Source organism: Gymnodraco acuticeps, unplaced genomic scaffold, assembly GCF_902827175.1.
Source record: "Gymnodraco acuticeps unplaced genomic scaffold, fGymAcu1.1, whole genome shotgun sequence".
Taxonomy (NCBI): Eukaryota; Metazoa; Chordata; class Actinopteri; order Perciformes; family Bathydraconidae; genus Gymnodraco; species Gymnodraco acuticeps.
In genome coordinates this window covers 3739632-3754687 of record NW_022989983.1, presented here as the reverse complement: position 1 = coordinate 3754687, position 15056 = coordinate 3739632, and the positions used below count along the sequence as shown (strand labels likewise).

The 15056-nt window shown below is 40.1% G+C and overlaps 1 protein-coding gene across 1 annotated transcript in view; it reads right to left on the bottom strand.

Moving 5' to 3' along the window:
• Positions 1–15056, bottom strand: part of suclg2 (succinate-CoA ligase GDP-forming subunit beta) — a 111452-nt gene that overhangs the window by 81903 nt on the left and 14493 nt on the right. Inside the window, exon 2 of the mRNA XM_034212240.1 lies at positions 6941–7082. Within this exon, the coding sequence (XP_034068131.1) occupies positions 6941–7082 (142 nt within the window). The remainder of the gene's footprint in view (positions 1–6940; positions 7083–15056) is intronic.

Here is a 15056-nt window from a genome sequence, read left to right as displayed (position 1 = left end):
CCCATACCACTGGTGAGCGTTTTGATTTGTTTTGTGTTTTGCTTCAGGTTGGGCTGTTTGATGCCCTCACGCCTTGCTTTCAGCAGATATGGTTCACAGTGCAGCATCTAACTGCAAACTGGATTATGTATATTCCAGGGTCTTATGTCTGTTTTTTAAGATAAAATGTCTACTGATATTATTGTACACACATCCGACTCAGAATTCAACACCTTTAAAAGCCACCACAGATCGAAAGACATAATAAACAAGATATCTTGATCAAAAAATAATCCAAATGGGCAATGACATTTAATTAATGCCCTGACTCTGAAACATAACCAACGATCATTGGTCTCCCTGAGAAGTCTGGCACTAACACTACACATCACACAATGCACTTTGAGCCAGTATTGTGTGGAAAAGATGCTAGCTCCGTGTTTACAATGAGAGCCGTCTCAATGTGCAGATCACAGGCCGGAGGCAGAGAGGGGGTCTGAGCTGCCACTAAGAGAGCAGACAACTAAATGAGCAGAGTGAAGAAACACACAACAACAGTGTCCTTGGCCGTGAGCTCCTTTTATTTACACATCAGATGAAGCACAGTGTCAGCCTCATTTACTTGATGTTAAGGGCTCTAGAAGATCCCCAGCCGCCAGAAGAGAGAGCCTCTTACCTTTTTGGAAAACATGAATTAACATATATTGCATAGCCAAGAAAATGTTTTTGACGTAGAGACTAGTGTGTAACTCGGCCAACTACAGTTTGAGTGCCAGCCAAATACATTCAGAGGGCTTTTGAGCATGCCCGCTTTAGATTGAAACTGATGCAGACACATTGAGATGAGTAGATGCTATAGATCTTTCTTTCGCTGTCAAAAAACACAAGAATAACCACATCTCCATGCCTGTAAACACACACATACACCTGTGTCATCAATTAGTTTGTGTATGTCAAGTTAGCTCAGGGTTATTCAGTAAGCCAACATATCAAAATAACTATCCCTCTAATAAGCACACATGAGATTTGACAGCCTTGCATACAAACTGGTCTGTTTACACTGAATATTCATAGCAGAGTGAAATAAATTAAATTCTTCCCACCTCTGTTGATCGTCATCTAGCAGGGATGTTGTGCTAAGCTCACATTTTAGAAGAAAAGCCGAGGTAGATTGAGGTAAATGCAAAGTGAGAGAAATTTAGGTAATTTTAGATGGAGAGAAGAGAAACACAAAGACACCGAAAATGTAATAGCAACATCATTTGTCAAAGGAAAGCCAGTAGCATGACAAAGGTAACAAAAGACAACATATTCCAAACCCATCTGATATGAGGCGTACCCATACACGAGTATATGTTGCTCTCATTCATCACACAGGATCAACATGTGGCGAAGATAAGAATCCAAAGCAATGTTTTCTTCCATCGCTGCTTTGTCAATGAATGATGGCTAGGCGAGGCAGGAGGCATGATAGACATGAAGGGCTCTCGCAGCAAGGAAAAGGGAGGGAAGATGTGGTTTTGATTTAAAATTCAGACTGAAAATCCATCAAGATTTGCGCAACAGATGCATCTGTCAACCGGGTGGCGACACACAAAGTGGACTGCATAATCACATTCTCTTTGGCTGTACAGGGGCACAGGTATGTGTTTATTTGTGTGCATGTGCATGGTCGTGCATAAGTGCTTAAAAAAAAAGCAAATAACAAATATATATTCATTACCGGACTTGCTTTGATATGTCAAAACTGCTAGATAGCAACAAGGTTCTTGTGAAAAACCTGCATATAGTGTATATATAGTATCTGTGTGTCAAACGGGTGTACTCAGAAAGAAAGGTAATTCAGTCGTGCATTCTCTGAAGCTATATACCGTTATCGATTACATATTAAAGTAATGCAGAAGGGGATCTGCCAACGAAGATAGCCTTCTCCACTGCCTTATACCCATAATAGGGTTCTTTGAACTACTAGTGAAAGTGATAATGTGCCTTTTAGGTAATTTACTTGAAGTTTAGCATTTTCAGAAAGGAAATGGTTACAGGGCAACAAAAGGAAATACAGTTATAACTGAGAAAAACGGACAATAATCTATAGGAAATAGTTAAGGGATATATATATTTTTTTTCTTATAAATACATTGCTCTATACCTCACCCATTTTCCCATCTATACTAAAAAATATGAACTTGATTTCTAATAGTCAGGGTTGTTTGTCTACCTCATAAACTTCATTTTAAAAAATCTTTCCATTTTGAGTTTATTAAGTTAGAATTTTTTGTCAATTCCTTGTAATTTAGAAAAAGTTTCTGCTCCATTTCTCACCACATTACCTTCCTGCTCACCACTTATGGGTACTTTTTATACTAATGTGTGAACAGAGGCCTTTTCTTTAATTTAAGTGCTCTCTTACTCAAGACCTTGGTTGTTTCATGCGCCTGATGACACCCTGAGTGAAATGTGCTAACAAAAGGTACTTGAAAATAAATATGTATTTGATTTGGTGTCGGGTTACTTAAGCAAACATTTATAGCATAATAATTCTGACCTCTTTTAGGTGAAATGATAGGAAGCACGGAAATAGAAGTGCTCTAGCATGCCATAATAGCATTGCATTACAAACATCAATTATTGATACTGCCAGAGAGAGAGTTACTAGTACTTTCCCCACTTACTGCTGAGGGGCAAAGTACATTGTCTTACCTCTATAGACCTATATAAATACTGATACATACATTATGTTAAGATGGTATATATCTAAAAAATGGACAACTTACCAAATAAGAACAAGAATATTAAACATTTTCCAACAAATATTTAGCTAATGAAGTTATATCATGTAGTTTTTAAGCCCAAAAGTTTATTTTCAAAACTACAGGTTTACCCTTTAGCTGTCACCCACACACAAAGCTTAACTTATGAAACTAATGGATCTGGGTCATTGGTTTTGGACAGACGGCTAGAGTTAGAGTGCTATTCTTCCAGTGTCCCAGTGGAGCACACATTACAATCACTTTGGACTTTCTGATAACTCCCTGCATGGCTCACCCAGTATGGGGCCCTACTTTCCATGAGCCATTAGCTGCTTGTGAGCCACCCATCTGCCACAATGTAAACCCTCCCCTGAGTTGTCATTCAAGTTAAAGGGAATCAATGGTCCATGTCGGATATTCTTTTTATGTTTTGATAGGGAAGAAGAAAGATTTTTAAGCTCTTTGTCCTCAGCGGTAATAGACTAAATCAATCTGTGTCCACTTTAGAAGAGTTGGACCACTCTACGGTAGACGAGAGGAGTGAGAAGAGTTTCTTTATAGCATAGCTGCAATTGAACTGTCAACTTAACCACTTCATGGTTAAGTGAGTGTAGTGGAGAGGAGAATACTGGTTGGTGTGTGTGTTTATGTGTGTGTGTGTACAGGTTTAATGTGGGCAAGCTTACTCTACGCATGTCATTCATCTGTGTCTGTGCTCCCATGCTTCACTGGCTCATTCTATTGTGTATGCGGGGAACCAGGGGCTCACAGCGGGATATCAGCAGCACACAGAAATCCATTTGAGTCGCTCCTGGTCAGCTCAGATACCCCAACCGTCCATATCCCCGGCCATATTTGGTGTCCTCCACAACACCATCCAGGGCTAGCTTCACTTTCTTCTTCCTCCCCTCACCTCACCCTTGTAGTCCGAGCTTCACGGTTTCAGTTTGCATTTTAAATCCTAACTAAAGCAGTGATTGATATCCCCAGAGCCCGAGTTCTACACATAAATACTGAATGATTGGTAGAAATGTTATCAAAAGCTTAATATGGAAGGGTGCAATATCATAATCGTATTAAGTGCTACAGTATATTTGGTAAAGGCATAAAAGGTTATTTGAGAGAGAAGAGAAGACATGGCCTTCAAACTTTACGAAATGGAATTTGCTTGGTCCCCATAGTGGAGGAGGGTACGAATCCTTGGTCCATTTGCAGATGTTCTCCCCTCTGTCTCCCTGTTTCCACTCTCTACAATAAAAGGCATAAATATTTAAAAATATAATTCCTTGTTTGGTGCAGATCCTCCACAAATCACACCATGAACATTTGAATATAAGGTTTAAAGGTTGCGTGGTAGATAGTGTTAACAAAATTATTATTCCCTCAAGTATGCAAATTGTATCCCAATTGCAATATCAGGCCATATAATAGCAATTACTTATTTTCTCCAGCCCACACATATTCATGTGAGAGCAGGAAAAGACACTGTGTGAAAATAAATGAAATGGATGCTCTATTGAACGCTTTATTCGTGTGCCAGCAAAAGTCACAGGATACAAAGTGTGAAAACCACACACTGACCAAAGCTCAATGCACAAATGGAGATGAGAGGATACAGTAGCTCTGTGTTACGCAGTGGGAATAGATTAACTAAGCCATCTGAAAATTATAGCCAGAGCTACAACATTTTCTGTTATCACATGTTTCCAATTCAGCTGGGAATTTAGTCATTTGAATGCACAACTGTTGATTTTGACTATTTAACACATGTCTTGTCAATTTCTGTTAAGTAATACAGTGCGAGAGAGAGTGGAAGTTCTCTGCTACTGAGCTTGAAATATTGGTTGAAGAAACCAATAAAACATCTCTGAACTGCAGTCGTGCAATTACCTCTACCTCAGTGGATGACCTGCAATGATAAATCACTTCCTGCCCTCATTTGAGTAAAGTTCCTTTCCCTCTGCACGTACAGTATTTTGCAGTTCAATATAGAAATGTCCTAAAATGTGTTTTACAATAAGCCACACATGCAACTCTTTTTGCAATGCCACTTTTCAGTTGTCATGATAAGACAGCCCCCATAACTATGTTGTAACTATACGCTGTGGCTCAGGGGGGAAATGGGCGTCTACCAATCGAGTGTTTCCCAGCGCCTGCGGTCAACATATCAAAGTGTCCTTGGGCTAGAACTCGACCCAAAATGTCTCTTTTAGGAATGCCTACGCTATTAATGTGTATGTAAGTCTCTTTGCATAAAGCTCAAATACATGTTATGTACTGTAAATGCTATCTGACTTGTTAGCATTTAAAAGAGTATCACAAATCCTGAGCTAAAAGTTATTAAACCTTTCAGTTTTATTAAGCCATCTGTTCTCTTCTCAAACCTTAAGTTTTCTGCTCCTCCATTTTCCCCCTATAGGCACCGTCATGAAAATATATGTCCTCTTCCTCCTATTCAGTTTATCTTCGTCTGCATCGTAGCAAGGCCACAGAAAGCAATGCCCCAGGCGCTGGAGCCCAAAGGCAGCACGAGTGGCACATCGCTGGCTGACAACCAACCTGAATGCACCATCAGAAAGCCACTGCTGTAGTTGGAGAGGACACTAAATAAAATATAGGCTGTATTTGTGTGGGAAGAAAGTAGAACAGGAAAGGTAGGAGCAGGAAAAAAACAGCTATGTGTGGGTGCATACAATGTGTGTTATCTGGAACAAACTCCCAGAAACCTGCAGGTCTGCTGCAACTCTGACTACTTTTAAATCCAGGCTGAAGACTTTTCTTTTTGTCGCTGCTTTTAATTGAACTATTCATATCTTAAACTGCACTGTAACTTTTATCCGTGTATTTTTTCTTTTAATGTTTATTTTATTAGCTTTTCTTTTTAATGACTGATTTTAAATGCCATTTTCTTAATGTCTTTCATTTTTGTAAAGCACTTTGAATTGCCTTGTGTTGAAAAGTGCTATATAAATAAACTTGCCTTAAACTATATTTGTCCATGTGGGTATCATTTATTTGTGAAGATTTGTGTTACAAGAATAACATTAAGAGTTTCAGTCACCTCCCTGCGTGGCTTTGTGTGAGCATGTGGGGGCAATAATCCAAAATGTAACTAAGGATTAAAAATAATACGTGAAAAAAATGAAATAAAACAAGAGAAAATGCAACATAACACGAGAGGTTGTGAAACAAATTAGTGCGGAGGAGTGTGTGATGAAAAGCCGAGCAGGCAAAGCCACTAAGCTCAGAAGACACCGCCTCCCGCACATAAGCAAACAGCATTAAGACGAGATTAAACTTGATCAAACTTCAACCCTGATTAACCACGGCCATTTGCACCTCATGTAGCAGGTCTGCAGAGCCAAGCAGCACAAATAGGACGGTTAAGGTTCCACAGTGTGCATTAGTACAATTACACAGTAATAGCAACCAGACCACAGTTTGGTAACCCTTAAACTAACTCATTATCAACACTTTAGGAATATCTTGTGTTAGAAACTATACCTAACATTGAAATACTTCAGGGAAGGCTTATTGTGTGCCTAAATCAAGTAGGACTTCCTTTTCAAAAAACGTTGTGTTGCTGGAACAAAGAGCACCAGAAAATAATGAGGATGTGTCTACACTTCTCCTTTGAGTCATCTTTTGGGCAGTTTTACAATATTTTGTATTTTCCTTACTGCTTGTCGACATCAAACACTGCTGTTACACAAAAAGCATTAAAAGAAAACAGGATATCCTCGAATATGCCTCAAAGTATATGTTCCCTAACTCCGATGTCACATAAATAACCTTTTCATACGAGATGTACAGCCTCGCGGTTGTATGCCTCCGCCAACTCGTCAAGTTGCAGTTTACATCGACGAGTGTCCAAGGTGTCAGCGCTTACTCATTTAAAGTAACATCTCCCTAATTAGGGTCTGAATTCTTGATTTATGGACAAGTATGTTTTTGATTTCACGCTGACTTTTTGACCTTTGTCAACCAAATTCAAATCAGATCATCCTTGAGCAGACGAAGAAGAAATTCCCTCCAGGCGATTCAAAGATATCACGTAATGAGAAGGGAACGGCATCCTGAAAACACCCTGGCAGGATGCTCTTTTCTCTGTGGTTGATGGACATTGGTGACATGCATGGTGTGTGTGTGTGTGTGTGTGTGTGTGTGTGTGTGTGTGTGTGTGTGCGTGCGTGCGTGTCCCCTCTACTCACTGAGTCTCTTTGCAGCCTCCAGGGCTTTGGAAGCTGTGTCGGCCACGTAGAAGCGCTGGACTGCCACGCCATTCTCTTGCATCAGCTTCTTGCTCTGGTACTCCTGAAGATTCAGCCATCTCCTGGGACTCAACCAGGTGCACTGGAGGGGAGGGAGAGGAGGGGGGGGCAGAATGAGGAAGTGTGACTTGGAAGTGAGAGAAAGGTAACATAGTTCTATAAAAGGTACACATCTCAAGTGTTCCATCATCTCTAATATGAACTATATGTCCCTTCGGCTCCACATGTCTCCAACAACGCCAACACATGTCTCGGAGTGCACATCCTTTCTCCTTCTTCTTCTTTCCAGCTCTTTTTCCTTTCCCCTGTAATAAGGCAAGCACCCGGGCCTAAGCTACGGGACAGCTCTGGAGCTGTTCGCCCCATCAGCAGACACAGGCCGTGTCAGCTCCAGCTGTTGTTGCTATTAAAAAAGGAAATTGGCTTTTTTTAATGTGACGGAGAGACACAGGCTGCATTAGAGTTGCAATCCTTCCACAGCAGCACACACTACAAAGTCTAGGAGTGTGAGAATAGAGTGCACGTGTGAGCTTGTGTGCGTGCATGCAAATGTTTTCACAGGGAAATCTTCGGGGAGTCGTTAAGGAGAGAAAGGCCATTAAAGTAAAGGGGAAACAAGGATTGCGAGGTAAATAATGGCTCGGCGTGTAAATGATTCTTCAGCGCGAGCATTTTCGCACCCAGCGCAGATTAACATGATAATAACATCAGCGCTGCACTACAGGATGTTGCTTAAGTCAATTTGAACTGACCTACTGTAAGTCTGTTTGAGCTACACATTAGTTATTTGAGGACACAGGCATGAGGAGAACATGTGGACATTATAATACAGACAATGATGATTGTAAAGCTGTTATTTAGTTTTATTACCCACTGTTTGACCATGCTACATCAATACAGGAAGATCCAATGTACCATCACACACTGTGCTTAAGTCTTCACGGTCGATATTCTGCTCTTAATAACAAGCATTAGTTATTTTTTAAAAGAAGTAGCCAACTGCCCCAGGTGGGTTTTGTGCTTAACAGTGGGAAAAATACATTTATGTGGAGACAAACACAAAACCTAAAATATGGCAATAGCATCAAGTGGCGCACCACACCTTGAAATTTATTCTGCTTCCTTTGAAACGGACTCAGGAAAATCATGGCAGTGAATGAGACTATTTTTGAAAGAGCAGACAAAGATGGACCACCTGTACCAACATAAATCCATTTTACAACTAATATAGTGCTACTGTGAATTATTAAATAACCTTAGATTTAGTCTCCAAGAGTATGGTGTTGCGAAAGTAGTTTGATCAAATAATCATATTTAAGGAACTTTCACACCGAAGCAAAATACTTTCTAAAGTCGGAAATTGGACAATGGTTGGACAAACAGACCCTTTGTGTTAAAAGCAGAATTGTCAACCATTTTGAAAAAGGAAACAAATAAAACTTCATACAAACACAATATGAAATATCTTTCAGATCTTCATCATACCAACTTTAAATGTAGGGTAGGTAATTCACTTCAGAAACACGAATGCTCATAACATCCCGATAGCAATGAATATATTAAATGCTTTGACAATAAATACATTACAAAATGTAATCTGTGTAAAAAGCACGACTAATCATCTGAGCCGGGCCGGCTAAAATAACTGGATGGTCTACCTGCCTGTCAGCCTTCCATCTGTGCACAAACTTATCTCGTGCCCTCATTGGTCATGTGCGCGTTCGTGTGTGTTGGAGGAGGGGCTCTGTGAGGAAGTCTGAAGGAAGAGGCAGATTTTTTCCGGCTACGTACTTTCAAATTCTAGCGCACTCGAGCTGGTTTCTCCATTCTTACCTACCCTACCTTTAAATGAGCACAAATTATTCTAAATAGTTTTTACAAAAGCCTCATTTGTATTGTTTGCTCCGACAGCTGCAGACTGAATCAGCGGCGCCACTTCAGCCCAGGCTTTGAAGTTAGAAAACATTTCTCCAAGGGAAGTGATCAGAAGTCGGCAAGAACAAGGACATTCACCGATACTTTAAAAAAAACTGCTACACCGGGAGAAAATCCTGCAGCATACACTAGACTACTGGGGTTTTCTATTTTTCCAAGTGAAAAGAAAGAAACGAAAATCAGGTCTTATGCAAATTAATGTATTCGAATTTAAGTGAGCAAACCCCAAGATTACCTTGCGTGTGTTTGCATTTGTGCACAACAAAGACATCTACGAACATGTATATAATCCACTGTATTTACAATGAAACAACAAAGAAGGATGTCAAGACTGGAGAAACAAATACAGAGGAGCTGATCAACAAATGTCATGTTTGTCTCTACATGCAGCAGGAATGAAAAGGAGAAACCAAGATGCTTTTATGGACGAGAGTCTGCATGTACATGTAATGAGTAGGGTTGGGAACCGAAACTCGGTTCCAGATGAGAACCGATAAGAAAATGCCGGGTACCGGCGGGTACCCATACAAAATACACAATTTCGGTTCTGCTTAACGGTTCCTAAACGCGGTAGACCCTGTATTCCAGCGGGTCCCGCTGCACCGCGGTGCTGCGGTGACCCGGTGGAATACAGGGCGGACCTGGAGAATCACAGAACGCCGGTCGTCAGCGGACCGTTGACGGCCGGCTCGGTACGCTGACGGCCGGCACCGCCCTTCATTTTTTTAAACGGCATCATATAAATTGCGCTGACAGGCGACAGAGGTCCACAGTTGCCCCGCAGCGATGCTCCCCCGCCCTCCCGTAGACATTTCACGAGCTCAGTCACTTCATAACACCAAAGATAGGTCGCGGTAAACACTCTGAAGTGAGGCTCCACTACACTAAAAAAGAAAAAGAAAAGGCAAAGTGTAATGCCTGTTAATAGCTTGCCACAGGCATAGCTCAGTTAAAATAAAGCACAGCTATTGTGCAATACATTTGTATTGCATGTATATTTTTTAGTAACAATTTCAGTTAAAGCTTTTAAGAATAAATATATTTTTGTTATCTAAACGTTTGACCTCTTTATTTTACAATTTTGGAATCGAAACGGGGAATCGATAAGAACCGGAATCGATAAGCAGAACCGGAATCGATAAATTTCAAACGATACCCATCCCTAGTAATGAGTGTGTGTTTTCCGCTGCGATTGGGATATAACAAGACTACTCTGTGCCTTTAAAAGTCGTCCATCACGCTATTATTCAGGAGTGGAAAATAATCGGAACAGAAGGTTAGAAGTAGAACGGGGGGTGTATTTGTCAACATCTCTCAACCATTTAGAGAAATGTAACCCTGACAAACCCTTAATGGTTATAAGTGATTAAAGGCTAAGAGTTTCACATGGCCACTGCCAAACCCTTTATCAATATAGAACTGAGCACAATGATCAACGAGGCTCCACGGTAAACCAAACCACATTACAGGTATTCACAATTCATGGCAGAACCAACGCGCTCAGTGCCACCGCAGCACACTGTATTAGCATGCTTTTTTTCCCATTTCTGCTCTCCGGGGGGGGGGGGGGGTCAGTAGACTTCATTAGAGTGAAAATGGGTTGTTTTCTAGGAGAACAGTGCATGTTGATCCATATTGGCCTCTTCTCTCGCATAACTGAATACAGAAATGAGGGGCATCCGCGGGTCACCTCTGCAGTCTCGTCTGCGTACTATTCATACGTTTCAGTTATAGCAGTCTATATGTATGCAGGGGAGACTATGCTTTAAAGTCTATTACTCGTAGCGCTCTATAGCAGCTGATACTGATGATGGGACTCTTGACGGAGTCTCGAGGGGTTCACAGGCAGGGCAAAAGGGATTGCATTAAGGTCTGCATGCATGGCGATAAGAAGAATAGAGGAATACAACAAAATACGAAGAAAATGTAAACTGAATTTGGGAAAACCAAAACAGATTTGGACATAGTGGATATGTATCGGCCTGGCTTCCTGATGTTCCGGAGTGTGTGTGTGTGTGTGTCTTTGAGAGAGACTTCAAGCCAATTGCTCCTACCTCTATGTCCACTTTAGCACAACATATCCCACAACCTTACCAAGCGAAGCTGCCAAACACGTTTTCTCTCATTTGACTGCTGTCAGGTACCTGCAAGGCCTTCCCTCTGAAAACACCCACTTCCCTTGCCATTCAACCTGCCTAGGGAGGATCAGCTCTGCTGCCTGGCTGCATGCTCCCACTGTCAGTGTATCTTTTGGTCTGTATTTGACAAAAGAACATGGCAGCTGACAGCCTGACACAGGACCAGGTAACACCTTCTTTCAACAGGAAGTATCATTAGAACATACGAAGACGTATTAACTACTGACACGGCTAACTATTAGGATTACATTTTCAATGTGTACAATATTACATAATCTACTATGCTAACATTATCCAATTGTTATTTATATAATATTATGATATTATTAAGAAAACGTGTTGCCATGTAATGTGCAGGAAGAAGAAAACCGTGTAATTGTCCCTATGCTTGGTTCATTTTGTAGTTAAATGCATCATTGTGGAATCTTAGGAGGGTAGATGAACCATGTACCATATAAGCTCAAGGAAACAATATAATAATGAACTAACTCTTTGCATAGATATGAATGGTGTTGACAGAAAAAAGTCACACCCATATAGCATGGTTAAAGAGACCCTGTATACCCCTCGCACTGAGGACACTCCCCTCTGAAGAGCAGGAGAGAGGGCGCAGTGAACTGAAGTAAACACGTAGAGAAGTGTAAGAAATATATACAGGCAGTATGAAATTGGCAGGCCAACCTATTTAAAGGTAAAAGAGACTCATTTGATAATCATAACAACTCCACTGCTAACAGAAGCAAGAAGAAGTGAAACCATGCGAGGTCAATACAGAAAAAGTAATAGTTAAAGAAGAATACAGAAAACATGACCTGCCGCTCAGATAAAGAGATCGATGTGTTATAAACAGCAGTACACAAACTACTGGTGGGTGACAACATGTGACCTGAAAGCCACTGCCATAGTCTAAATAGGTCAAGAAAGTCTTCCCTTTTTTTTCTAAATCCCAATTCCTACCTAGATTAGCACACATTGTAGATAAAGATGCAGGAATCACATTCCCAAACCTGTCAACTAGGACAAACCAATACACATCAGTTAAAATGGCTCCCCTATCTAACAGAACAATGAAAAAAGGGAGGTTGAAGACGAAAAGAGCTATGCAGAATTCCTAAAATAGCAGCTGCTGCTTACTGGAGAAGTCAAGTGGGGCTTGGGGTGTCCCTTCAGGCCCTGACAGTTACCTAGGGCCAAACACCAGCAAATGGAAAGGAACCTAGGGCACGTTTTAGTATGCACCATAGACAATTTGTTTCAAAGATGGCTCGCTAACAACAACATAGCATCATATGCAGCCTGCACGTAACCAGCCATCCTATGAGCTATTTTTACTTTACAGCTGTCTGCTCGTGACCTATAATGGTGCTGTAAAACATCATGATAATATATTGATAATCATAGGTTTTGATAGCTCTTTTTTAAATACAGTAACTGCTTTACACTAAAAGAAAGTTAGAGAGAGACTGTCAAGGTTGCCACAAAGAGCTAACATGAAGAACTCTGGCTTTATGTAACCTATGTGTCAGCTGATGTAGTCTTTGTAACCTAGTTATTTAGTTGCTATAAAACTGCTTTTGTTTCTTTTGTTGCCTTCATCTCCTATCTACCACTTCAAGTTTAACATGGGTAGACAAATACAGATATATGGATAAGCAACAAAGCAGCTGAGCAATAGCTGACTGTGTGCCAAAGTCAACTTGTAGTCTTATATTAATGGCAAAGAAATAAAGTGTAACTGTAGTCTTCTATGAGTGAACTGTTCACTTAGATTTGTCCACTAAAAGTCTGTATACAAGCACGTTCCATGCATTCTGACATATATTTCCAATTTGTTTGAAATGTTTATTGTGAGTAATGAACCCAAAGAAAGTGTTCCACAGTGTGGAGAACTGAGCTCTCAAACTAACAAACCAAAGCTAATTTGCCAACCTAGGCTAGCAGCTGCCATGAGAATGCTTTTGGGATTCAGCCGTAAAATCTAATCGGAAACAAATTGCAATGCTTTGATGCGCCATGATAACTCCTGAATCTAAATGTTTTTGTCAACATTTTTCAGGCATGTAATTGTTGTTTTTTTAACTATGTGCAAAGTGCATTAAATAGCAATAAGAAAAGTGAGGGTCATATCACAACATGAGGAGCAAGAACGAACATATGAAGTGATAATGGGAATGAAATAGTGTGTAAGTGTTGATATTAGAGATTGAAAATGATGTTGACTATTTTAATTGTTCTGCCATTTGTAATGATCTGACAGATGACAGAAATGTTTGTTATTGAACATTTCCAACTTCACCTGCGTAGAAATCACACCGTATTTTGTATTCGATTATGCTCCGATTGTGGCAAGATGCCAAACCACAGTTATTACTGAGCAGTGAATTGCAACAGTAAGTCTTTCTCTCTATTGTGTACTTCTCCTCGTGCTTTGACTTTTTGACATTGCAGGTATTACTTGAATTCATAATTAAAAAGATGGAGTGAGGCTTGGTATTACCGCAGCTGTTTGTGGAATCTGTCATTACAAAGTCAAGCAGTAGTGTAGTACAACCTGCATACAGGCACATCTGGCCCGACACCATTCACAGGTCAACTATAGGTGAGAAAACACAGAGTAAGGAAACAGTAGGCAATCTGTTGCTAACACGTTCTTTAGGAGACATTCTCGTTATTTATACAAATAGATCCTTATAGTAAAACAAAATGCTTATATCTTAGAATCAAATGACTTCAAATATAATTGAAAGAACAGAATGTTTTATAATAAGGTGTGAGGAGATATATAAGCGTCCAGTGAAAGACAGCATCTTACTCTTTAAATGTAAAGATCATTCGTCAGCCTCCCATTAAATAGGTGTTAGTAAAAGCATCACGAAGCATGCAAAGTAGGGCTGCTCGATGACAAAAATCATAATCTCGATTATTAAAAACGATTATCCATTTACTTTGAAAACATCAATTTATTGAAAAAGAAAGGTGTAGTATGTTTTTAACAGTTGATTACCCTGAACTTTAAGTATCATTTACGGAGCCCCCTAGGGGACAATGGAGAAGAAACATTTTGTTTTGAAAAAAAATAAAAATTAAATGTTTTGCGAGATATCGCAAAACCTTTGCGATATCTCGCAAAACCCCGTTGCAGTTTGTAGACGGTCCCTAAGCACTCCTCTCCCTCCTCAAGCTGCGGATTGTGACAAATTATTGATGTTTAGCTCGGATGACGGCGCGTATCGAACTGTTCTGATAAAAACGACTCTGTAGCTCGTTGTCTACCTTGCTATGATTGTAAAGTCATGTTGTTTGTATTTTTACAACGTTATGTTCATGAGTTATTGATCCGCGAAATTCGAATCTGTCAATAACTCAGCTCAGAGGAACGTGCATGTCCCCTCGCTCTGAGTGTTTTCTTGAGGTGTCTTCACTTATGTGAAACCCTTTATATATACAGTCTATGTGTGAAACCCGTGCCTATTGCCAAGCACTGATGTTATATCTTTATATTTAAGGCCAAGCTCAAAGTAAAATCGATGAACCACTCCATTGTTGTGGTTTCTGTGTTGCCGTAGCAGCCGAACTGACCAGGAAGTACTAAATGAAAAGTATTGCGAGATCTCGCAAAGTGGACTTTTTTGGGCAAAATCATGTATTATGTACATATTAAGGTTAGGTTTTATCTGCATGGTGTATGGTAAATGCAGCACTAGGAGGTGATCAGATCTTTCCATTTAATTTAAATGAGTTCCTGCTAATTCCCTTAAAATCATGATCATTTCCATGAAATGTTTCCACGTTGAGAAAGCCTTTCTTCAACCCTATTTTGCCTTTTTCCCAATCATCTCTAGAGCCCACTTTCAAATAAAACGCTTGAAAATCCCCCAAATTCGTACAAAAAAAGGAAAACTTCTCGTATTCATAAAAATATTAGGAGAAAAATCACAAGGATTTTTTTTTACAAGACAAAGAGTTCTAAAACAGACAATTAT